General features: G+C 42.5%; 1 protein-coding gene across 2 annotated transcripts in view; it reads left to right on the top strand.

Moving 5' to 3' along the window:
• The window catches only part of LOC144496092 (tyrosine-protein kinase Tec-like), a 172,820-nt gene that overhangs the window by 59,403 nt on the left and 86,130 nt on the right, over positions 1-27,287 (top strand). For both annotated transcript variants that reach the window (XM_078217060.1, XM_078217069.1), the window contains exons 4-5: positions 18,360-18,441; positions 20,207-20,335. In XM_078217060.1, the coding sequence (XP_078073186.1) occupies positions 18,360-18,441; positions 20,207-20,335 (211 nt within the window). The remainder of the gene's footprint in view (positions 1-18,359; positions 18,442-20,206; positions 20,336-27,287) is intronic.

Below are 27,287 nucleotides of genomic sequence, written 5' to 3'. Positions count from 1 at the left end.
ATATGTGGTGGAGCTGGGAAGGAAACCATTTTGTTGCCTGAAATTGGTGAATAAAGGATTATTTTATAACATGGCCAAAGAAACATTTTTCTAATTGTTCCAGATAAAGCAATTATTTCAGACAAAGACTGTCCATGTAGTGGTGTTTGCTAATAAATGTCGAACCTGTTCACAGAATCTCAAAAATGTTACAGCACAGAAGCAGGCCATTTGGCCCATTGTTGTTGGCACTGACTTTCCAAATGAGCAGTTTGCCTAGTTCCATTGTCCTGCCTCCCCCTGTAATCCTGCACATTCTTCCTTTTCAGATAAGTCTAATTTCCTTTAGACACTCCAATTGAATCTGCCTCCACCACATTCCCAGACATGCAGTCCAGAGCCTAACAACTTGTTCTGTAATAGAGCTTTTCTTCGTGTCACTTTTTTGCTTCTTTTAACAATTACTTTAAATCTATGGCCAGTTGTTCTTGATCCTTTCACGAGTGGGAATTGTTTCTCCCTATCTACACTGTCCAGACTCCTCCTGGTTTTGAATACCTCTATCAAACCTCCCCTCAGCCTTTTTTCTCCAAGGACAACTGTTCCAATTTCTCCAATCTATCTATGTACCTGAAGTTCCTCATCCTTGGAACCAGTCTTGTAAATGTTTTCTGCATCCCTCCACACCCTTCCTAAATTGCGATGTGCAAAATACGAGCTGAGGCCGAACTAGTGTCTTATACAAGTTTGACAAATCCTCCTTGCTCCTGTACCCAATGTCCCTATTAATAAAATCTAGGATACTGTATGCTTTACTAACTGCGCTCTCAACATTCCTGCCACCTTCAATGGCTTATGCACATATACACCCAGGTCACCCTGCCTTTGTCACCCTTTTATATTGTGTCTCGTTGTTCTTCCTATCAAAATGAATAACTTCATTTCTTCATATTGAACTCCATCTTCTACCTGTTATCTTTTCCACCAACTTGTTTATATCCTTTTGAAGTTCTACATTATCCTCTTCAAAATTTATAATGTATCCAAGATTTGTAAAACCCGCACATTTTGAAATTGTACCCTATACACACCAAGGTCTGGGTCATTAGTATACATCGGGAAGAGCAAGGGTCCCAACACTGACCCCTGGAGAACCCCATTACAAATCTTCCTCTGGGCTGAAAAATATCCACTTACTACTACTACTACTCCGTCTCCTATCACTTAACCAATTCTGTATCCATGTTGCCACAGTTCCTTTTATTCCATTTGTTGTAACTTTTTTCACAAGTCTTTTGTGTGGCACTGTATCAAGTGCCTCTTGAAAGTCTATCAACTGCATTACCCAATCAACCCTCTCTGTTACCTCTTCAAAAATCCTAACAAGTTAGTTAAAAATGACTTTGCCTTAAGAAATCCATGTTGACTTTCCTTAATATAATGATATTTATCCATGTGACTATTAATTTTGTCCCAAATTATTGTTTCAAGACGTTTCCCTACCACCATAGCTAAGCTATCTGGCGTGCAGACGCTGGGCTTATCTTTACATGCTTTTTTGAATAAGGGTGTAACACTTGCAATGCTCCAGTCCTCTAAAGTCTAAGAAAAACTGAAAAATTATGACTAGTGCCTCTGCAATTTCCACTTTCACTTACCTTTCAGAATTTTGAATTTGATTTGATTTATTATTGTCACATGTATTAGTATACAGGGAAAAATATTGTTTCTTGCGCGTGATACACACAAAGCATACCATACATAGAGAAAGAAAGGGGAGGGTTCAGAATGTAGTATTACAGTCAAAGCTAGGGTGTAGAGAAAGATCAACCTCGTGTGACATAGGTCCATTTAAAAGTCTAATTGCAACAGGGAAGAAGTTGTTCTTGAGCCAGTTGATGTATGATCTCAGACTTCTGTATCTTTCTCTCTGGAAGAGAGAATGTCTGGCATATGTGGGGTCCTTATTAATGCTGACTGCTTTGCTGAGGCAGTGGAAAGTGTAGTCAAAGTCAATGGATGGGAAGCTGGTTTACGTGATGGATTGGGCTACCTCACTGTACCGCAAGCCCGCGGAAAACATCACGATGCTCCACTTCTCCAGCTTCCACCCTAAACACGTTAAAGAAGCCATCCCCTACAGACAAGCCCTCCATATACACAGGATCTGCTCGGATGAGGAGGATCGCAACAGACACCTCCAGACGCTGAAAGATGCCCTCATAGGAACAGGATATAGCGCTCGACTCCTTGATCAACAGTTCCAACGCGCCACAGCGAAAAACCGCACCGACCTCCTCAGAAGACAAACACGGGACACAGTGGACAGAGTACCCTTCATCGTCCAGTACTTTCCCGGAGCGGAGAAACTACGGCATCTCCTCCGGAGCCTTCAACATGTCATTGATGAAGACGAACATCTCGCCAAGGCCATCCCCACACCCCTACTTCTTGCCTTCAAACAACCGCACAACCTCAAACAGACCATTGTCCGCAGCAAACTACCCAGCCTTCAGGAGAACAGTGACCGTGACACCACACAACCCTGCCACAGCAACCTCTGCACGACGTGCCGGATCATCGACACGGATGCCATCATCTCACGTGAGAACACCATCCACCAGGTACAGGGTACATACTCTTGCAACTCGGCCAACGTTGTCTACCTGATACGCTGCAGGAAAAGATGTCCCGAAACATGGTACATTGGGGAAACTATGCAGACGCTGCGACAATGGATGAATGAACACCGCTCGACAATCACCAGGCAAGACTGTTCTCTTCCTGTTGGGGAGCACTTCAGCGGTCACGGGCATTCGGCCTCTGATATTCGGGTAAGCGTTCTCCAAGGCGGCCTTCACGACACACAACGGCGCAGAGTCGCTGAGCAGAAACTGATAGCCAAGTTCCGCACACACGAGGACGGCCTCAACCAGGATATTGGGTTCATGTCACACTATTTGTAACCCCCACAGCTTGCCTGGACCTGCAGAGTTTCACTGGCTGTCTTGTCTGGAGACAATACACATCTTTTTAGCCTGTCTTGATGCTCTCTCCACTCACGTTGTTTGTTTCTTAAAGACTTGATTAGCTGTAAGTATTCGCATTCCAACCATTATTCATGTAAATTGAGTCTGTGTCTTTATATGCCCTGTTTGTGAACAGAATTCCCACTCACCTGAAGAAGGGGCTTGGAGCTCCGAAAGCTTGTGTGGCTTTTGCTACCAAATAAACCTGTTGGACTTTAACCTGGTGTTGTTAAACTTCTTACTGTGTTTACCCCAGTCCAACGCCGTCATCTCCACATCAGCACTTAATTAACAGCAATTTTATTCATTCATTGGTCTGTCAATCTACTGATGACATGTCTTTCGATCAATAATTCTCTGACACCTTCAAATATAACTGTTATTTGTCAGCCTGTTTTATGGATGTTCTCTCCCAAAAAATGGCTTCTTATGATTCAGCATTTTCTCTAACCAATTTAAACCGGTTCTATTGAAGGAATCTTTATCTATTGGACTTATTTTCCCCAGCTTAGATATACATTGGTAATTGACTTGGCATTATTTGTGCCTGACCTGTGCTGATATCTTTCATGAATACATCTTTCATTTTAATGGCATGTTAAAAACATTTCTTAGAGACATTAAGATGTTACTTACATATTTTGTATTATTCTCGAACCACATATTAAAACATTAGCTGCTAATTATCCTCATGTTGGGTATTTAGAATTAATCAGAATTCTCAACTGCAGCAATATATCAAGGATTGCAATACAAACTAACTTGCAACCATTCTGTTTGAATAAACATTCCGCAAACACCTTTAGATGAAAATCCAAAGGATAGGCACGCCTTGGAATATTGGATCTCATATTGCTGATGCTATTGTCCATGTTTTTTGTAATTACATAATGGCATAAAGCATACAATGGGGTGGATTACACTAGCTTGAAGTGATGGTTTATATTCAGGCAAGATCGCAAAGCAAGAGTTGGCAACATGACCAGAATAGAGAAAGATCAAATGCTTCCCACAGATCTTTTGCTGCTGTCATCTGACTGAGAGAACAGGATATGTTATGTCACTACTGCAAACTTAGCGTCTTTTACATTTTAGCTTCATTTGAAGCAATTTTTAAAAGAGGCATCTCGGCCTTTTGGCTAAGATGCAAATGAGATCAAGCCTTGGAGGAGGAGCTATGCCTGCTCCAATCAGCTTCGATCCTGTAGATCAAGCCCAACACAGGAGGTGTGAGCCCTGTCTTGTCAGCTTGGATCGGGAATGTCTCAACTTATTGAGACTCTGAATTGGACTTGATTTGATTGAATTGGAATAAAAACAAAAAAAAACTTAGCGCCTTTTGGCTAAGATCAAGTGTAGTATCGACATCCTGCACTTGTTTGAAGTCATGAGGTTACACTAAGGCTTCATTTGAAACAATTTTTAAAAGCGGCATCTTGGCCTTTTGGCTAAGATGCAAATGAGATCAAGCCTTGGAGAAGGTGCAATGCCTGCTCCAATCAGCTTGGATCATGTAGATCAAGCCCAAGACCGGAAGTGAGAGGCCTGTCTTGTCAGCTTGGATCTGGAATGTCTCACTTGCTGAGACTTTGATTGCATTGAATTGGATATAAACATAAAAAAACTTTGATGCTAAAACATATTGGAATGGATTTGTTCCATGACACTACTATGCCACAAGGATAATTTATGTTTCTGATCACATCCCTCGGTAAACTGGAAGTTTTCATATAATAGGGATATCATCCAAGCACACTTGTGGTATTTTATTTCAAAGAACCTAACGTATGTATCTATGAAAGAATAATGCTCTTAAACCTGGCATGTGCTAAGTTATTACCTTGAGAGCCAGAGGTACTTGGCTGTGTTGTGGTGTCATAAGTCTCTTGGGACAGAGCCTCTGAGTCTAAAGAGGAGGCTTCAGCAGACTGTGTTGTCCCTTCACAATTAGAGCAGTCTGATCCTGCAACTCGCAACTGACATGAATAAGGGGGATAGTTTGGAAAACCATATCAGTGGTCATAAGGAAAGAGAATGGCATCATGAAAGCAGGGTCCATCAACACCATTTGTTCTAATTTAATCCATTTATTCCTTGTTCTAAAGGTCCTCTGATCAGTAGAGGGTAGCAGTGGAAGGGTGCATTTCTGAATGGAGGGCTGTGACGAGTGGCGTTCCTCAGGGATTAGTGCTGGGACCTTTGTTGTTTGTAATATATATAAATGATTTGGAGGAAAATGTAACTGGTTTGATTAGTAAGTTTGTGGACGACACAAAGGTTGGTGGAATTGCGGACAGCGATGAGGACCATCAGAGGATATAGCAGCATATAGATTAGTTGGAGACTTGGGCGGAGAGATGGCAGATGGAGTTTAATCTGGACAAATGTGAGGTAATGCTTTTTGGAAATACTAATACAAATGGGAAATATACAGTAAATGGCAGAACCCTTAAGAGTATTGATAGGCAAAGGGATCTGGGTGTACAGGTCACAAAGTGGCAATGCAGGTGGAGAAGGTAGTCAAGAAGGCATACGGCATGCTTGCCTTCATTGGTCAGGCATTGAGTTCAAAAATTGGCAAGTCATGTTGTAGCTTTATAGAACCTTAATTAGGCTGCACTTGGAACATAATATTCAATTCTGGTCACCACACTACCAGAAGGATGTGGAGGCTTTGGAGAGGGTATAGAAAAGATTTACCAGGATGTTGCCTGGTATGGAGGGCATTAGCTATGAGGAGAGGTTGGAGAAACTTGGTTTGTTCTCACCGGAACAACAGAGGTTGAGGGACGACCGGATAGAAGTCTACAAGATTAGGAGGGACATGGACAGAGTGGATAGTCAGAAGTTTTTTCCCAGGGTGGAAGAGTCAATTACTCAGTGGCATACGTTTAAGGTGCGAGGGGCAAGGTTTAAAGAAGATGTACGAGGCAAGTTTTTTACACAGAGAGTGGTGGATGTCTGGAACTTGCTGCTGGGGCAGGTTGCGGAAGCAGATACGATCGTGACATTTAAGGGGCATCTTAACAAATACGTGAATCGGATGGGAATAGAGGGATATGGTCCCCGGTAGGGGGTTTTGGTTCAGTCGGGCAGCATGGTTGGTGCAGACCTGGAGGGACAAAGGGCCTGTTCCTGTGCTATAATTTTCTTTGTTCTTTGTTCTTTATAGTGGCATTAAATAGATCCTGCAGATTGAGGGGTGGTTCCTAAATTCTCATTTGAAATTTAAAAATATGTGGTGGCTAATCAGGAGATCACTCACCTTGTAATTGAAACCAACAGCTCCTCTGTATTTCTGAAGCTGGACAGACAAATACAAGGGCTGCTTCTAATTCCCTCTACCTGGTGTAATTGGGATGGTGGTGGCTCAGAAATGGTGTCAGGTCACTTACTGACACATTTAGATTGCTGTTCTGATCGCTGTCGCCTTGCATATTAGAGTCCTAAGACAAGATTGGAATCAAGGTCCTATGTTTGAGCTAAAAATTCAGAAAGGAGAAATTTACAAAATAGCCTAGGATATGTTTAAAAATATATATTTTTAAAAATAATGTTTTTGGTTGTGCCAGGAGAAGCAGAAGTTCTTGGTTACTCTGCCTCTAGAATCATCCCTCACCCAAGCTCTGACTGTTGGCGGGATCATTGTGATCAATTTTCCACCTTTCCAGAATCTGGAGAACTTTCATTCTAAAGAAGATAATCAACCCTTCATTTCATTATATTATGGGAAGATTATAGCAATTCTGAATGTAGTTTCTGTTTCTGAAAATTATCAGTCCATTATAGTGTGCAAAAACAATTGAAACATGAAGTTAAATTTGTTTAAAAGAGCAGCTTTTTATTGGATGCAAAGAAGTTTACATTATTTGTTCTGTGCCGCATGTATATTACTCAGTAGAGTAGCTGCCTATCTATGAAGGAAGTGGGTAGTTCCACAATTTCCTGCCCAATGCCGTTGTATTTTAAACTGCCAATAAAATGTGACCTGTGGCTCACGCTGCAAAGCAAATATACGGTAAATGTAACCTTAATGTGAACTATTCATTCGATTATTTCAACTAATTATTGCTATAACTAATTTTATATTTTGTGGGTTTTTTTCCATGTAGTATCGCAACATGGATAATATCCCACTCGCGAAACTGGGGGGTATTGTACACTAATTGTCAAATGGACTAGTTAATGCTCGCTATTACAAAATCGGAACCAAATTTTCTTTAAAATTATTATCGAGGATGAGAGCGGTGCTCCAGTCAACAAAAAAAAAATCTGAATTCCGATTAATCTCAGGAAAACCTGCATGCCTGGGACATAAATTTAAATACAACTTGTTTAACTTGCATATTATATTTACTGTTGCTGAAAAGGCATTGTTCACATTATGGAAAGGTTAATTTTTGCGGTTGCATGAGAAACATGGGGTGAATTTCTCTTGTGTGTTTACATATATGTGTATTTGTAGCATTCTTCACTCCAAATGGTTGTTAATCTTTCAGAGCAGTGTGGATGCTCAGTCATTTGAAGTAAAGAGATTTTTGGACTTTAAGAGAACAGGATATGTTACATCACTACATCAAATTTAGAAGCTGAAACATATCCGAATGGATTTGTTCCATCACACCATTTCAGGATTGGGTGGGAAAGTGGGGTTGACCTTGACAATCAGCCAAGGTCTTATTGAACGGCAGAGCAGGCAGAGGGGCCATATGGCCTATTCATTCTCCTCTTCCTTTTGTTCTTCTTTAGTCTCTGATTTTCCAAGCAATATGTGGCCTCATAGAAAAGCAAAATGCTGTGTATGCTGAAAATCTGAGATAAAAGCAGAAAATGCTGGAATAACTCTGGAACATAGGACTAAGGAGCAGGAATAAACCGTTTGGCCCTTCAAGCCTGTTCTGCAATTCAATAAGCTCATAGCTTATTTGGTTGTGGTCTGAACCCACCCAAACCCTTGACTCCCTTGTCTATCAAAAACTTGCATTATGAGATGAGTAGTATCTTGCCTTTTCAGCTGGTGAATTCCTAAGGGGGACTTTTGAAGTGACAAGGACCATTTACTACTTATAAATGTTTTAATAAATAAACAGGAAGCGGCATATTAAATTCTGTTGATCTGAAAATATGGGCAATAGTAAAGCACGAAAGGCTTTTATATTTTAGAAGAGATGTTTGAGTGCAATTAAATCTGAGTTGAAAGGGAAAAAGATATTCAAGAGAAAGTGTTTAGCTGGTTGTGTGAGGGAGATGTCTTGAGTTCAGATCTGTGCTGAGTGAAGGTGTAACAGTCGTGAATTTGAAGCAGCCATCCAGTCAAGCCAGAAAAGTCTTCATTTTCAGGGAGCAGCCTGTTTCTGAACCTTTATTTTGGGTTTCCACATCAGATTGAAGGTATTTGAGAAGTCATGTGGTGTACCTTTATTAAAGTGACAGCAATTATTTGGCTTGAGTAATATTACTGAATTGTTATAGTTAAAAAATCTATAAAGGAGTTGTTGCCAAGAATACTGTTCTGACCAATTATTTTTTGGACAGGTGGTTGCAGGGGGGCGGTGGGGGGGGGGGGGTGTTCTGTTAGACTATTTTAACTTTAATTTTATGTGCTTAAGTTTTTGTCTTAATCTTCTAAGTTTTAAAAATATTTAAGGTGTTACTGGGGTTCGATCCTTCTGGGGTCAGTAGCCTTTCCTCCTCATTTTCAGAATAATTAAACATGCTTTCCCTTTCATAAACCCATGCTGATCCTCCCTGATCAAATTAGGATTTTCTAAATATCCTGCTATAACCTCCTCAGTAATGACTTCTAGTAATTTACCAATGACAGATGTTAGGCTAGCTGACCTGTAATTTACTGCTTCCTGTCACCATCTGCAGCATTTCTGTTTTCCTCTTCCCAGATGCTGCCTGACCTGCTGAGTAATTCAGTATGTGGCCGTCTTTTATCTTCTAAAATGCACCATTTCACACTTGCCTATATTGAAATTCATTCAACACCCATGTTGCAAGTCATTCATGCCCTAATGAGAAAGGAAGGAAAATATTAATACATATCTCGGTCAACTGGGCTAATCTATAAAATTATTATAATAGACAATGCCGTACCCTGATTATAGTAAGAAGTCTCACAACACCAGGTTAAAGTCCAACAGGTTTATTTGGTATCACGAGCTTTCGGAGCGCTGCTCCTTCATCAGGTCAATGGAGAGTTGGGTTCACAAACACTTCTTACTGTGCCCACCCCAGTCCAACGCTGGCATCTCCACATCATGGTTACCCTGACTAGGCTCATACCAGAGGAATTTCTAACCTTGAGGCAAGCTATCAGAGGCGCTATATTTTTAAACAATAAAAGGTGCTAATGCCGTTTCCTGGAACAGCATAAAGCTTCCTTGCATTTCTAAAGAAGAATTCTGATCCCCAGAGACGCTGGGGCGAAATTTGCTGTCCTGCCCGCCATGGAAATCGGAGCGGGCAAGGGGGGCAGACCATGACAGACCGTTGACCTCTGGCGGGATTTTCCGGTTTCGGGGTGAGCACAGCCAGAAAATCCTGCCCGCTGTCGCCAAGGACAAAAGGAATCCTGACTTCTATTTCGCACCTTAAGATTTCAGGCCTGAGAAAATATGTCCTTTGTCCAACACCCCAGGAGAAGCGGTGGGAGTTATGTCACATGACCTCCCTCAAGTTGTTAGAACATGTAATATTGCCATGTGGACCTGAGTCCAAGTCAGTCACTGACCTCTGAAAAGAACAGTAATTCCCGGTGCACAGCTTGTTGCCGTCTACCATCTTGCCATCGAACAGGTAGCAGCAGAAAGAACTCAGTTGCTTGGCCCTCAACTGCACAGTGAACTGCTGGAACTTTGGAACTGATGCCTTCAAGAGTACTTCAACTCTATATGCCTTTTCTCCTCATGGAAAGACTTCTGGAAAGATAGGTCACGCTGCGATAGTTAACCAACCCACTGTTTGAAGAAACACTCCATTAGACTTTTGATTCTGAATTATGTATTCTCATGTAACATACCTTGTATTTTTATTGCAATCTGACCCTGTATCCTTTTCTTTCCCTTGTATGTGCATGTGTTAGACACTTTTGTTTTATCTTATTTTCAGTTTGCTGTGCTTGTTAATCATACAGGATTAGAGCACTCCAAATTTAAGGATTGGAGAAAATACACCACCATTTCTGAAAGCGGGATATCAAAAAGCCCTTTTTGTTTACGGACAGATAATGAGAGGAGAAATCAAGGTTGTTTAAATTAATTCCCCTCCTGCCCGCAACATTGATTATATTTTGTCACGTTCTTCCTTTGTGTGAACTGTACGCCCCAGGTTGGTGCCATCCATAAATCTAGAAAACATGCTTCTGATTCCTGAGTACAAATGGTTAATGTAAATTACGAACAACAATGATTAAGCATTGATTCCTGTGGAATATCACTTCCCACCTTTTTCCGTTTTGAGTCACTATTTTCCCCCTCGGTAGTCAGATTATTGTCCATTCTGGTACCTGTTCATTGACTCTAAATGCACTAGCCTTAGTCATGGGTCTATGTACATGTTACTTTATTACATTACCCAAAAAAAGTTAGAAGAATTAAAACCACTTCCAGGTATCTATACCACTGACCCACCCTGACCCTCCTTCGAACTCCCACCATGGGACTTCCCACTATCACCTCCCTGACTACCTCTCATGGGTAGACACGTTATGTGAGTGGGCAACAAGATAGCAGATAGCGCATGAGATTATTCAATTATGGTTATAAGAATAGAAAAGCAGAATATTTTTAAAAAGGTGTGAAATTCGTGAATGATGTTCGGAAACAAGGAAATCAAAATTAGCATACAGGTACAGCAAACAATTAGAATGTACAACATAAGAGTTAGGAACAGGAGTGCAGCATTTGGCTCCCTCACCTGCTCTGTCATTTAATAAAATCATGCCAGATCTGATTGACCACCCAATCTGATTTCCTCAGGTTACCCTTATCCCAAAAGTCAGTTTAGTGAATCTTCTCTGAATTGCTTCTCTGACCGATAAGACCATAAGATATAGGAGCAGAATCAAGCCACTCGGTCCATTGAGTCTGCTCCTCCATTCAGTCATGGTTGATATTTTTCTCATCTCCATTCCCCTGCCTTTTCCTTTCCCCTGATCCCCTTATTAATCCAGAACCTATCTATCTTTCTTAAAGACACTCAATGATCTGACCTCCACAGCCTTCTGTGCAAAGAGTTCCACAGATTCACCACTCTCTGGCTGAAGAAATTCTTCCTCAACTCTGTTTTAAAGGATCGTCTCTTTAGCCTGAGGTTGTGCCCTCTGGTTCTAGTTTTTCCTACCGAAACATCCTCTCCACGTCCACTCTATCCAGGCCTCGCAGTATCATGTAAGTTTCAATAAGATCCCCCCTCATCCTTCTAAACTCCAACGAGTACAGACCCAGAGTCCTCAACCATTTCTCATACGACAAGCTCTTCATTCCAGGGATCATTCTTGTGAACCTCCTCTGGACCTTTCCAAAGCCACTACATCCTTCCTTAGATACAGGGCTCAAAACTGCTCAAACTACTCCCAAAGGGATCTGACCAGAGCCTTATACAGCCTCAGAAGTACATCCCTGCTCTTGTATTCTAGCCCTCGCGACATGAATACTAACATTGCATTTGCCTTCCTAACTGACAACTGAACCTGCCCGTTAACCTTAAGAGAATCTTGAACAATGACTCCCAAGTTCCTTTGTGTTTCTGATTTCCTAAGCATTTCCCCATTTAGAAAGTAGTCTCTGCCTCCATTCTTCCTTCCAAAGTTCATAACCTCACACCTTTCCACATTGTATTCCATCTGCCACTTCTTGGTCCACTCTCCTAACCTGCCCAAGTCCTTTGCAGCCCCCCTACTTCCTCAATACTACCTGTCCTTCTACATATCTTTGTATCATCTGCAAACTTAGCAACAGTGCCTTCAGTTACTTCCTCCAAACCATTAATGTATATTGTGAAAAGTTGTTGTCCCAGCACCGACTCCTGAGGCACACCACTAGTCGCCGGCTGCCATCCTGAAAAACATCCCTTTGTCCCCACTCTTTGCCGTCTGCCAGTCAACCAATCCTCTATCCATCCCAGAATCTTACCCTTAACACCATGGGCTCTTAACTCATTTAACAGTCTCCTATGTGGCACCTTGTCAAAGGTCTTTTGGAAATCTCAGTAAATCATGTCCACTGTTTCTCCTCTATGTAATTTCCTTGTTACCTCCTCAAAGAATTCTAACAGATTTGTCAGACATGACTTCTCCTTGACAGCGCCGTGCTGACTCAGTCCTATTTTATCATGCACTCTCAAGTACTCCGCGATCTCATCTTTGATAATGGACTCACAAATCCTGCCAATGACCGAAGTCAAGCTAACCGGCCTATCATTTCCCGCCTGCTGTCTCCCTCCCTTCTTAAACAGCAGCGTTACGTTAGCTACTTTCCAGAGCTCAGGGACCCTCCCTGCCTTGAGTGATTGCTGAAAAATCACCACCAATGTCTCTACAATTTCCTCAGCTATCTCTTTTAGAACGCTGGGGTATATTCCATCCGGTTCAGATAACTTATCCACCTTCAGACCTTTCAGTTTCCCTAGAACCTTCTCCTTAGTGATGGCCACTACATTCACCTGTGCCCCCTGATTCTTCTGGAGCTCTGGGCATGTGTTGTACCTTTCTTAAATAAGATCAAAACTGTATACAGTACTCTAGATGTGGTCTCACCAATGCCTTGTACGACTGTAGCAAAACATCCCTGACCCTCAGTAAGTAACAACATTCCATGTGCCTTCCCAACTATTTGCTGTACCTCTGCGCTAAATTTTCCTGATTCATGTTCCAGGACATCCAGGTCACCCTCTATAATCTCTATTCAGATAATGTGCTTTTTAAAAAAATTCTTCCTGCCAAAGTGGACAAGCTCACATTTTCCAACATGAATCTTTTGCTGCTATTTTTTTGTCCACTCACTTAACCTATTTATACCCTTTGCAGGCCTTTTATGTTTTTCACATAGAAACTAAGAGCAGGAGTAGGCCATTTGGGCCTTCGCGCCTGCTCTGCCATTCAATATGATCATGGCTAGTCCTCTACCTCAATGCTACATTTTTGATTTCTCCCTATATCCTGCGATGTCATTAAAATCTAAAACTTTATCTATTTCTTTCTTGAATACTTTCAGTGACTTAGTCTCCACAGCCTTCTGTGGTAGAGAATTCCACAGTTTCATTGCCCTCTGAGTGAAGAAATGTTTCCTCTCAACTTACTTTCCAACCTACCTTTGCGCTATCAGCAAATTTATCAACCAAACATTCAATCCCTTCATCTAAATCATTGATACAATAGTTGAGGCTCTAGCACTGATCCTTGTGGCATTCCACTTGTCACATTTTGCTAACCTGAAAATGACCCATTTATGCCCAGTCTGTTTCTTGTTGGCTAAACTACCCTCTGTCCATGATAATATGTGATTTCTTACCTTTGTTTAATAACGTTTGATGTGGCACTTTTTCAGATGTCTTTTGGAAATCTAAGTACAGCACATCCACAGGTTCTCCATTATCCACCTTGCTGGTTATTTGTTCAAAAAACTCTAATAAATTAGACAAACACTATTTCCCTTTTACTCTGTCTGATTGCACAGAGATTTTCTCGGTGCCCAGATATAACCTCCTTATAATAGAATCCAGCTCTTTCCGTATCAGACATGTTAAGCTAACTGGCCTGTAGTTTCCTATTTTCTGTCTTCCTCCTTGCTTCAGTAGACAAATTCCATTCACTATTTTCCAATCTGATGGGACCATTATGGAATCTATATAATTTTGGAAGATTAAAACTAATGCATCCACTATCTCAGCAGCCACTTCTTTTAAAACCATAGGGTGAAGTCAATCAAGACCTGGGGACTTGTTAGCATTTAGTTCTATTAATTTTCTGAGTACCCTTTCCCTGGTGATTGTAATTGTTTTAAATTCCTCCATCATTTTTACCTCTTGGTTCACAATTATTTCTGGCTTGTTATTTTCTGTTTTCTACAATAAAGACAGATGCAAATATCTGTTCAGTTCATTTACTGTTTCCGTCTGTTATTTATCAACACTTACTTTCCTTTTTTAAACACCTGTAGAAAATCTTATTACCTGTTTTTATGTTTAGCTGGTTTTCTCATTTATTTCTCCCTCATTATTCTTTGCTGTTGTTTTTATTCTGTTCAACCTTCTGCCGCTAATCTTCATGGAATTATGTTTTTTTTTATACTACCTTTAACTTCTATAGATAGCCCTATCCAGTGTGTCCTTCCCCGAGAACCTTTCTTTCTCATTGGGATGTATCTTTACTGAGTTTTATGAAATAACTCGTTCAATGCCATTGCATTCTACTCCTTGACCTAATTTTTCAGTTCATTTGAGCCAGTTCTGTTTTCATACTCTCATAATTGCCCTTATTTAAATTTAAAACACTAGTCCCAGACCCACTCTTCTCTTCTCTCAAACTGAATGTGAAAGTTAATCATGCCATGATCACTGCTACCTTTATTATTAAGTCATTAATTAATCTTGCTTTAGTCAACATTATCAGATCTAGACTACCCTGCTCTCTGGCTGTTAAACATGCTGCTCTGAGAATGCATCCCAAAAGAACTCTGAACTCATCTTCCAGGCTACCCTTGTCAAGCTGATTTGTGCAACATGTGTGTAAATTAAAATTGCCAATGATCATCACTGTAACTTTGTCACAAATCCCCATTATTTATTCCTGTATACCCCTTTACTATTCCTGTATACCCCATTACTGTATACCCCATTACTTGTGGTTACTTTTAGGGGGCCTATGAACTTACACTCTCAAGTGAGTTCCTACCGATCTTGAGTATTCCTGAAAAAAGGGACATGTTGAAGTCATTCTTGCACTCAGGAAGACACTTCAAGAATGCCAATGTAAGAGGAAAAAAACAAATTATACTGTATGAGAAGAAAGCACTGATTGATTGGTTGTTACAGGCACTGCCATGGGGCTGTATCAACTGCCAAACATCATTTGAAATTTAAACCAGGCAGTTTGACCCTGAATGGTCAAGGCATTGCCCTGAGGAATGAATCAGTGAATGGCTGTCACTTAATTTGCTTGACTGAAACAGGTGCAATGTGTGTATATGTTTTCTTTGTCTGCAAAGAACAAGGTCTTTTGTATTAACATATACAGCTTGTAATTCATGCAAATGCACTGCAAATCCGACTGATGATAAATTGGTGTCAGGGTAATTATTAGTGCACTGAGGATTATTTAGTGGATGTTTTCCAATCATGGAATTGCACCTAATGTTGGACTCTCTTGAGGTTTTCAAGCAAAGGCTGGTTGGGTACGGTCTGATCTTGCCTGTTGCGAGCATGCTGTTTGATGCAATCCACGAGTCTTTGGGATGTTCGGCCTGCATACCTAGCATCACACCAGCACTGGATTCATATACCACATTACTCATTCTGTGCTAGGCAGAGCCTCTTTATGACAGCATCCTGTTAGTAGTGGATAACACTCATGTTGCTATTGCTTGGTAGCAACGTGAAACAGCTAAACTCACCTGTTGCTCAAATTTTTAAGGTACCATACTCTTCCAGGCCAGTCTGAGGCAAATTTTGGGGCCAAAAGTGACTGCCTTCAGCCTGTTCATGATTTTGCATGATATACAGTGCAAAATGATCTAATCACGGTAGCCATTCTCCTGCAGGATGCCGTTGATGCATCAAGCTTGGATGGTGAGCAAATGGCTCAGGCCCAATGTTATCAATAAGAGAATCTTCTAGCACAACCATTTTATGTTGTTCTCTCAAATGAGTGGGCAGGAAGGTTGATTTGAAATCCAAGATCAACCATGATCTTGAATGGTGGAGCTGGCTCAATTGGCTTGATGGTCTACTCCTGCTCAAATCTCTGTGTTCTTCTGAATATTTGATACTTTTAGCTTGTATAGTCCATCATGGTCTAATGCCTTTTTTTGTTACTTCTATGACTGTCCCATACTTTACTCTTCTTTATAGTTTGTTAATTTAATTCTGTAGCTTTCATAATTGTTTCATTATTTTTTGACTTATTTCCAATCACCATAAGAACATAAGAACTAGGAGCAGGAGTAGGCCATCTGGCCCCTCGAGCCTGCTCCGCCATTCAATAAGATCATGGCTGATCTTTTCGTGGACTCAGCTCCACTTACCTGCCCACTCATCATAACCCTTAATTCCTTTACTGTTCAAAAATTTATCTATCCTTGCCTTAAAAGCATTCAATGAGGTAGCCTCAACTGCTTCACTGGGCAGGGAATTCCACAGATTCACAGCCCTTTGTGTGAAGAAGTTCCTCCTCAACTCAGTCCTAAATCTGCTTCCCCTTATTTTGAGGCTATGCCCCCTAGTTCTAGTTTCACCTGCCAGTGGAAACAACTTCCCTGCTTCTATCTTATCTATTCCCTTCATAATCTTAAATGTTTCTATAAGATCTCCCTTCATTCTTCTGAATTCCAATGAGTATAACCCCAGTCTACTCAGTCTCTCCTCATAAGCCAACCCTCTCAACCCTGGAATCAACCTAGTGAATCTCCTCTGCAACCCCTCCAATGCCAGTATGTCCTTTCTCAAGTAAGGAGACCAAAACTGTATGCAGTACTCCAGGTGTGGTCTCACCAGCACCTTATACAGCTGCAACATAATCTCGCTGTTTTTAAACTCCATCTCTCTAGCAATGAAGGACAAAATTCCATTTGCCTTCTTAATTACTGCTGCACCTGCAAACCAACTCCTTGAGATTCTTGCACAAGGACACCCAGGTCCCTCTGCACAGCAGCATGCTGCAATTTTTTACCATTTAAATAATAGTCCATTTTGCTGTTATTCCTACCAAAATGGATGACCTCACATTTACCAACATTGTACTCCATCTGCCAGACCTTCGCCCACTCACTTAGACTATCTATATCCCTTTGTAGTCTTTCAACATCCTCTGTACACTTTGCTTTGCCACTCATCTTAGTGTCATCTGCGAATTTTGACACACTACACTTGGTCCCCAACTCCAAATCATCTATGTAAATTGTAAACAATTGCGGTCCCAACACTGATCCCTGAGACACACCACTGATCACCAACCAGAAAAATAACCATTTACCCCCGCTCTTTGCTTTCTGTTAGTTAACCAATCCTCTATCCATGCTAATACATTACCCGTAACACCATGCACCTTTATCTTATGTAGCAGTCTTTGGTGCGGCATCTTGTCAAATGCCTTCTGGAAATCCAGATACACCACATCCACAGGTTCCCCATTGTCCACTGCACATGTAATGTTCTCAAAGAATTCCACCAAATTAGTCAAACATGACCTTCCCTTCATGAACCCATGCTGCGTCTTACCAATGAGACAATTTATATCCAGATGTCTCGCTATTTCTTCCTTGATGATAGATTCAAGCATTTTCCCTACTATAGAAGTTAAGCTAACCGGCCTGTAGTTACCGCCTTTTGTCTACCTCCTTTTTTAAACAGTGGCATCATATTTGCTGTTTTCTAATTTTCGGGAACCACCCCAGAGTCCAGCAAATTTTGGTAAATTACCACTAGTGCATTTGCTATTTCTCCTGCCATCTCTTTTAGTACCCTGAGATGCATTCCATCAGGACTAGGAGACTTGTCTACCTTTAGCCCCATTAACTTGCCCAATACTACCTCTTTCGTGATAATAGTTTCTCGGTCCTCACCTGCCATAGCCTTCCTGTCATCAATTTTTGGCATATTATTTGTGTCTTCCACCTTGAAGACCGACACAAAATACCTGTTCAATGTCTCAGTCATTTTCTCATTTCCAGTTATTACATCCCTCTTCTCATCCTCTAAAGGACCAATGTTTACTTTAGCCACTCTTTTTCATTTTATATATTTGTAGAAACCTTTGCTATCTGTATTCCCTTTGGGCACCAAATCCTTTAATGTCTATTTACTTATATTATGCCTTTCTCTTTAGTTTTAAGTTTTACCCACATCTCTTTTATTAACCTATACTTTTTCAATATTAGTTAGTTTGTTCTTTTAAAGATAATATATTTCTTTTGAACACTCTGGATTACTGTGTTAAATATTTCTCACTGTTCTACCTGTTATATATTTCAAAACTATGATTGTTGCATCAAAACATTTATTAGTCCTTTATTACTTTTACGAATGAGATGAGCCATGAGTCAATTCTGACAATTTTATGTTCCATGTAAGTGATACAATGGCCAGAATTTTTATGCCCCATTATTGTAACTTTAACTTTTTTTGTTCCAGGTTATATACGATTGTAATACTTTATATGTTTTTGCTCCAACTGCTGAGAGCAGAAGCGTGTGGGTGAAAGCAATAAAAGAAGGTAAGATTTATAAGTAACAATCTTTTTCTACTTCATTCTTTATTCGCTATGGAATATGGGCACAGCTAAGTTCCCTCTTATTTTTGTTTGCATGGATGGTTTCTTTCGTGTGTGGCACTTTTACAGTTTTTTGCATGGCCACACATACATGGTAACTTAAGTTGCCGACTTGTGCGGGGATTTTTGGGTTGTTGCACAACCATGCTAGGCTGATGTTTGTTGCTCATCCTTGATTGTCTTTGAGAAGGTGGTGGTAAGCTACCGCCTTGAACCGCTGCTGCAGTGATTGTGTACCCACAGGTCAGGAGATCTAGGATCTTGATTCAGTGGTGTTGACTGCATTACTCACATTGAAGAATATAATCAATGAAACTCCATAAAATTGGTGGAAAATAACTTTTTAAAATTTTAAAATTCCAAAAAAACATGCAAAATTATACTGGTGAATTCCTAATCTTTTGTGCCCTCAAATCAATTCCCCATTATGTCAGTGGGATTTCACAGTTTATCTTTAAATTCCTTCAAATTTTCAGCTTCTTCATTAGCTTTAATTGCACTCAGTAGCTATCCTGATAGAGTTATACCTAGTATGGGAAAACTATAAAACCAGGAAAGTGAATTAAGTTCACCTTTTTGCTGAAGAGTAAATTTTTGACTTTGGGAGTATGGTGTATCTATGTTTGGAAAATAGCACTGTCTCAAAAGAATGCAGAGACAGGAGGTAATAGGAGACATTTGAATGGTTATGGTTCTTATTGAATTTATAATCTGGGGGATGTAGCGAACCTGGTTTTAGGAAGGTTTTTGCAGGAAAGGAAGTAAATAAAACACATGCTGAACTGTTCTAGCTGTCACTAGAAAATGGAACTTGCAAAAGGTCAAATTTGTGGAATTAGTAAAATTGTTAGAGTAGTTGTTCCATCAGCCCTCCTGGGTTGTGAATAACGTATGATGTTGGGAAAGGGCAAGTGAAACAATGGTGGGAGAAAAGTGCATACTTCAAAAGCAGAGGGGTCACCATAACAGCCACACAGCCAAGTTTCCCACATTGATGTTCAGAAGAGGTTGCAAAATAATGATAAAACACAGGAATCTTGGTAGTGATGCTTCTTCTCTCTCTGCATCTTGTTGGATGGCTAGCCTCAGGCACTGAAATCAATAACATTACAGCTGAATTACCTGAGTAGAGCAGGGAAGAGACCCGATTCCTTTCTTGTCTGTGCAGTTCAATAGCATAGAGTAGATCCAACAATTCAGACAACTATTTCACTTTAACTCCATTTCAGTTACTGCTATAGCTTGGCAAATAAGAACCTTTGTAGAACACTTTTGGAAAGATTACCTAGATTAGGTAGTGTCATTGATACAATTATTACTATATTGTCTGTGGAAGGAATAATTTTGATTGGAAAGTTTTTAGTCGCTCCATACTGTTTATTTCTGTTAAATTTCAGTGCTGATGATATCAGCAATGCAGAGAGCCATGGCACGTGGCCCTGGTACCTGATGTGTGGGCCTCAGGCAGCTAATTCTAACCTAAAAGTAAAGTCACCATGGTTTCATGAGGAAAGTGCCTTTCAGCTCCAACTTATGAATTTAAACAAATTACTTCTAAGAATACATTCAGTCTGCTTCAGACATTGTGGAGCATTAGACTTGGAAAAGATCTGATTGTTCTCAAATTAGAATCTGTTTTCCTCAACAGAGCTTGTGTGACCATCATTCTTTGAAGCTAATTTGTACTTTTCTTTTCTTTTGAAATTAGAAATAAGAAATAATGAATTTATAGTACCAAAATATCATCCAAAGTTCTGGACAGAAGGATCATGGCAGTGTTGTGGACAAGCAGATAAACTTGCTCCGGGATGTGAGGAATATAACCTCTTTGGTGATAGTAAGTATTTCATTTCTTATTGCTGACAAAATAAGCGTTTTATTTGGAAGCAAACTGAGCATTTACCATGCTGGAGCAGCTCAAAGTTAAGTTCCAGGAGTAGATTTGGGTGGGGGTGTGATTGATTCTTGGAAGTCAGCCATCATTAAGACTGTTGAGTTGGGGACCAATCTTGCTCAAAGAACTTAGTGCAACCCAAGCCGTCATGGCCAATTAAAGCTGAGTACTGAAGGATCCTGAGCAGACAGCCTTGGTGCTCGGGTCCAGGATATCTCATCTGGGCTGCAGAGGAACTTGGAGTGGGAGGGTAAGAATCCAGTTGTAGTGGTCCACGTAGGTGCCAACGATACAGGCAGAACAGGAACAGAGGTTCTGCAGAGGGAGTATGAAAAGCTAGGAGCCAAATTAAAAAACAGAACCAACAAGGTGGTAATCTCTGGATTACTACCTGAGCCACAAGCAAATTGATGCAGGGTCAATAAGATTAAGGAGGTAAATGCGTGGCTCAAAGATTGGTGTGGGAGGAATGGGTTTGAATTCATGGGACATTGGCACCAGTATTGGGGAAGATGGGACCTGTTCAGATGGGATGGTCTTCGTCTGAATCGTGCTGGGACCAGAGTCCTGGCGAATCATATAACCAGGGCTGTAAATAGGGCTTTAAACTAAATAGTGGGGGGGAGGGTTCAGGGGTATGGGGAGTTACAAAATCGAAGGTAAAGGAGAGGGTACGAGTGCAGGTTAATGATGAGGACATTCATCTAGTTAAAGGAGTCAAGGGCTCAGGCAGAGTAAAAAGGGAGGTGGTCAACGCAGTGCAAGGAGATGGTCTGGGGAAGGATAACCAGTTTGCGACAGGTACGGACAGAGCGTGCAATCAAAAGAATGCACTAACAAATCGGGTCCATATAAAGGCTCGCATAAAGACACTTTACCTGAATGCACGTAGCATTCGAAACAAAGTGAATGAGTTGATGGCACAAATGGGTATGATCTAGTGATGATGTGGAGATGCCGGCGTTGGACTGGGGTGAACACAGTAAGAGTTTTAACAACACCAGGTTAAAGTCCAACAGGTTTATTTGGTAGCAAATACCATTGGTATTTGCTACCAAATAAACCTGTTGGACTTTAACCTGGTGTTGTTAAAACTCTTACTATGATCTAGTGGCCATTACAGAAACATGGTTGCAGGGTGACCAGGACTGGGAACTGAATATCCAGGGGTATCAGACATTTCGGAAGGATAGGCAGGAAGGAAAAGGAGGTTGGGTAGCTCTGTTAATTAAAGATAACATCAGGGCGGTAGTGAGAGACGATATAGGCTCGAAGGAGCATAATGTGGAATCGTTGTGGGTGGAGATAAGGAATAGTAAGGGGAGAAAGTCACTGGTGGGAGTGGTCTATAGGCCCCCAAATAATAACTCTGAGGTGGGTCAGGCTATAAGCAAGCAAGTAATGGATGCATGCAAAAACGGAACAGCAATAATCATGGGGGATTTTAACCTGCATATTGATTGGTTGACTCAAATCGGACGTGGTGGACTTGAGGAAGAGTTCTCAGAATGCTGTCGGGATAGTTTCCTCGAACAGTATGTTGCAGAACCTACGAGGGAGCGAGCTATCTTGGATCTGGTCCTGTGTAATGAGACAGGTAAAATTAATGATCTTCTTGTGAGGGATCCTCTTGGCATGAGTGATCACAATATGGTTGAATTTCTAATACAAATAGAGGGTGAGAAAGTAGGGTCTCAAACCAGTGTCCTCTGCTTGAACAGAGGGGAGTACAATAGGATGAGGGCAGAATTGGCTAATGTAGACTGGGAGCGCAGGCTAGTTGGTAGGACAGCTGAGCAACAGTGACGGATTTTTAAGGAGATTTTTCTCAGTACTCAGCAAAAATATATTCCTGTGATAAAGAAGGAATGTAAGAAAAGGGATAACCAGCCGTGGATAACTAAGGAAATTAAGGAGAGTATTAAATTAAAAACCGATGCGTACAGAGTGGCCAAACCTAGTGGGGAATTAGAAGATTGGGAAAAAACAACAAAGAACTACTAAGAAAGCGATAAAGAAAGGAAAGATAGATTATGAAACTAAACTAGCACAAAATATAAAAACTGATAGTAAAAGTTTTTACAAATATATAAAAAGGAAAATAGTAGCTAAAGTAAATGTTGGACCCTTAGAAGACGAGAAGGGGGATTTAATAATGGGAAACGAGGAAATGGCCGAGGCCTTAAACAAGTTTTTTGTGTCGGTCTTCACGGTAGAGGTCACAAATAGCTTACCGAAAATTGACGGTCGTGGGACTGTAGGGGGTGAGGTCCTTAAAACGATTACTATTACTAAAGAGGTAGTGCTTGGTAGGCTAATGGGACTAAAGGTAGACAGGTCCCCGGGCCCGGATGGAATGCATCCCAGGGTACTGAAAGAAATGGCAGAAGTAATAGCAGATGCGTTGGTTGTAATTTATCAAAATTCGTTGGACTCTGGGGGAGTGCCGGCTGATTGGAAAACAGCTAATGTAACGCCACTGTTTAAAAAAGGAGGTAGACAAAAGGTGGGTAACGACAGGCCGGTTAGCTTAACGTCCGTAGTTGGGAAATTGCTGGAATCCATCATTAAACAAGAAATAGCAGGACACCTGGGAAAAAATGGTTCGATCAAGCAGACGCAGCATGGATTCATGAAGGGAAAGTTGTGTTTGACGAATTTACTGGATTTTTATGAAGATGTAATGAGTGCAGTTGACAGAGGGGAACCGGTGGATGTGGTGTTTTTGGATTTCCAGAAGGCGTTCGATAAGGTGCCTCACAAAAGGTTGCTGCAGAAGATTAAGGTACACGGAGTTGGGGGTAAAGTGTAAGCGTGGATTGAGGATTGGCTATCTAACAGGAAGCAGAGAGTTGGAATAAATGGGTGCTTTTCTGGTTGGCATTTGGTGACTAGTGGCGTCAAATAGTTTACCATATACATAGACGATCTGGAGGAGGGGACCGAGTGTAGGGTAACAAAGATTGCGGATGACACAAAGATGAGTGGGAAAGCGAATTGCGTGGAGGATGCGGAAAGTCTGCAGAGAGATTTGGATAGGCTAAGTGAGTGGGCGAGGATCTGGCAGATGGAGTATAACGTTGACAAGTGTGAGGTTGCCCACTTTGGAAGGAATAATCGTAAAATGGACTATTATTTAAATGGTGAAAAATTACAACATGCTACTGTGCAGAGGGGCCTGGGGGTCCTTGTGCATGAATTGCAAAAACTCAGTTTGCAGGTGCAGCAGGTGATCAAGAAGGCAAATGGAATGTTGGCCTTTATCGCGAAGGGGATGGAGTATAAAAGCAGGGAGGTCTTGCTGCAATTGTACAAGATACTGGTGAGGCCGCAACTCGAGTACTGTGTGCAATTTTGGTCCCCTTATTTGCGGAAGGATGTATTGGCCTTGGAGGGGGTACAGAGAAGGTTCACCAGGTTGATACCGGAGATGTGGGGGTTAGCTTATGAGGAGAGATGGAGTAGATTGGGCCTGTACTTGTTGGAGTTTAGAAGGCTGAGGGGAGATCTTCTAGAGACATATAAGATAATGAAGGGGCTAGACAGGGTAGAGGCAGAGAGATTCTTTCCAATTAGAAAGGAAACAAGAACTAGAGGACATCGCCTCAAAATAAGGGGGAGTCAGTTTAGGACAGGGTTGAGGGGGAACTTCTTCTCTCGGAGGGTAGTGAATCTCTGGAATTCTCTGCCCATTGAAGCAGTGGAGGCTACCTCGTTAAATATGTTTAAGTCACAGGTAGATAGATTTCTGATCAATAAGGGAATTAAGGGTTATGGGGAGCGGGTGGGTAAGTGGAACTAAACCACTATCAGATCAGGCCATGATCCTATTGAATGGCGGGGCAGGCTCGAGGGGCTAGATGGCCTACTACTCCTCCTATTTCTTATGTTCTTATGCCTGTATTTCCCAATTTCTGGAAAGATATCCAAAACAGGTTGATGCGCGATTAATCCACTCGGGAGGCTAGATCGTACCCGGGAATAAAGGCTTTTATTCGCAACAAGAATAGAGCATACTGCTTAACAATACTATCCCAGACTAAGGGTCACTAGGAAGTGGCAGTGACCTTTATACTCCTATAAGAAGGTGGAGCCAAACGGAGTGTACCACGGAACAATGCTAACAGGTGGAACACCCCAACCCTAACCCCAACAGTAACAAGAGTAACATATGTACAAGTGCCCATAGTGATAACCATCTATGGTTCAGTACCCATAGTGGTAACCATCTATGGTTCACCACATTCACCCCTCCTTTAAAAACAAAGGCCGGTTGGGTAAAGAAAACAATACGAACTGTCCATATGTTCACAAGTTCAGTTGTATCGGAGGTCTGCACCGTCTCTGTGACCTCCGCAGCACTGGCGGCAGTGCCGGTTCTGGTGACCGTGGTGTCCCTCTCTCCAAGGTGGTGTCCAGTGACTCCTCCAGTTCCTCACGCACCGGTGGACCTCGAGGTGGCGACAATCTCCTGGACTCAGGCAAGCTGTACACGGGAGTAAGAGGATTAAGTGGAGGTCCCGATGCTGCCAGCGCCGTGTCAGGAGGGGAGAGAATGGGCAAAGGAATCCTAACCAGGGGTGCGGGGGCGACGGGGGTTTCCAGGTCCCCTGCAGGTGCCAGATCTCTGATAGAGACCGTGTCCTCTCGCCCGTCAGGATATGCCACATAGGCATATTGAGGGTTGGCGTGGAGGAGATGGACCTGTTCAACCAAAGGATCGGACTTGCGGGCCCTAACATGCCGCCGCAGGAGGACAGGTCCTGAGTACGTCAACCAAGACGGCAGTGAGGTCCCAGAGGAAGACTTCCTAGGGAAGGTAAACATCCGCTCATGTGGGGTAGCATTGGTTGCCGTACACAGGAGGGACCGGATTGAATGGAGCGCATCAGAAAGTACCTCTTGCCAACGGGAGACTGGAAGACCCCTAGACCTTAACGCCAGTAAGACAGTCTTCCAAACTGTAGCGTTTTCTCTTTCGACCTGCACGTTACCCCTGGGGTTGTAACTCGTAGTCCTACTTGAGGCAATTCCTTTAGAGAGCAGGTATTGCCTCAAGTCGTCGCTCATAAACGACAAACCCCTATCACTGTGGATATAACTGGGGTATCCGAACAGGGTAAAAAGACTCCGCAGGGCTTTGATGACCGTGGCAGCGGACATGTCAGAACAGGGGATGGCAAAGGGGAATCGAGAGTACTCGTCAACCACGTTGAGGAAATACACATTCCGATCTGTCGAAGGAAGGGGGCCCTTGAAATCGACACTCAGTCGTTCGAAAGGGCGAGTGGCCTTAATGAGGTGTGCCCTGTCAGGCCGGTAGAAGTGCGGCTTGCACTCTGCACATACCTGGCAGCTTCGAGTTATCGACCTGACATCTTCTATGGAGTAAGGGCAGATTCCGGGCCTTTACAAAATGGAAGAGCCGAGTGATCCCCGGATGGCAGAGATCATTGTGGAGGGTCTGTAGCCGGTCCTCCTGCACACTGGCACATGTTCCATGCGACAGGGCATCTGAGGGCTCATTGAGCTTCCCCGGACGGTACATGATATCATAGTTGTAGGTGGAGAGTTTGATTCTCCACCTCAAGATTTTATCATAATTTTTCCCCTTAACGTGTTGTTGAACATGAATGCCACGGACCGCTGGTCCGTGAGCAGGGTAAACCGTTTGCCAGCCAAATAATGGCGCCAATGCCGTACAGCCTCCACAATGGCCTGAGCCTCTTTTTCCACAGAGGAGTGCCGAATTTCAGGGCCTTGGAGGGTGCGAGAGAAAAAGGCGACGGGCCTGCCCGCCTGGTTAAGTGTGGCGGCCAGGGCGAAATCAGATGCATCACTCTCCACCTGGAAGGGGATGGACTCATCGACAGCGTGCATCGTGGCTTTCGCGATGTCAGCTTTTATCCCTTCAAAGGCTAGGTGAGCCTCTGCTGTCAGGGGAAAAGAGGTAGACTTTATGAGCGGACGGGCTTTGTCCGCGTAATTGGGAACCCACTGTGCATAATACGAGAAGAAGCCTAAGCATCTTCTCAGTGCTTTGATGCTAGTGGGTAGGGGAAGTTCAAGGAGGGGACGCATACGGTCTGGATCGGGGCCGATGACCCCGTTTTCCACCACGTATCCGAGGATTGCTAAGCGGTGCTTGCTGAATACGCACTTCTCCCTGTTATAGGTCAGGTTCAGGAGAGACGCAGTGCGTAAAAACCTCTGGAGGTTGGCGTCGTGGTCCTGCTGGTCATGGCCGCAGATAGTGACGTTGTCCAGGTACGGGAAGGTAGCCCGTAGCCCATTTTGGTCCACCATTCGGTCCATCTCACGCTGGAAGACCGAGACCCCATTAGTGACGCTGAACGGGACTCTTGAAAAGTGGTAGAGACGGCCATCCGCCTCAAAGGCCGTGTATTTTCGGTCCTCTGGGCGAATGGGGAGCTTGTGGTAGGCTGACTTCAAGTCGATGGTGGAGAACACGCGGTACTGCGCAATCTGGTTGACCATGTCAGATATGCGTGGGAGAGGATACGCGTCCAGCTGCGTGTACCTATTAATGGTCTGACTATAGTCTATGACCATCCGGGGCTTGTCTCCAGTCTTAACGACCTGTGCTCTCCATGGGCTAGTGCTAGGTTTAATGACCCCTTCCCTGAGGAGCCGCTGAACCTCAGATCGAATAAAGATCCGATCCTCAGCGCTGTAACGCCTGCTCTTAGTCGCGATGGGCTTGCAGCCTGGCACGAGATTTTCAAAGAAGGAAGGCGGGGTAATTTTGAGTGTCGAGAGGCTACATGTGGAGCGCGCTGGGCAATTTGGAGGCTGCTGTTCTCCCACTGAAAGTGGAGGGAGTGGCCCATCGTACTGCAGGGTCACACTCGTCAGGTGGACCATAAAGTCTAGT

The sequence above is a fragment of the Mustelus asterias genome, chromosome 1 (genome assembly GCF_964213995.1).
Source record: "Mustelus asterias chromosome 1, sMusAst1.hap1.1, whole genome shotgun sequence".
NCBI lineage: Eukaryota > Metazoa > Chordata > Chondrichthyes > Carcharhiniformes > Triakidae > Mustelus > Mustelus asterias.
Note: the sequence above shows the minus strand (reverse complement) of the source record. Positions and strands in the feature narration are given on the sequence as shown.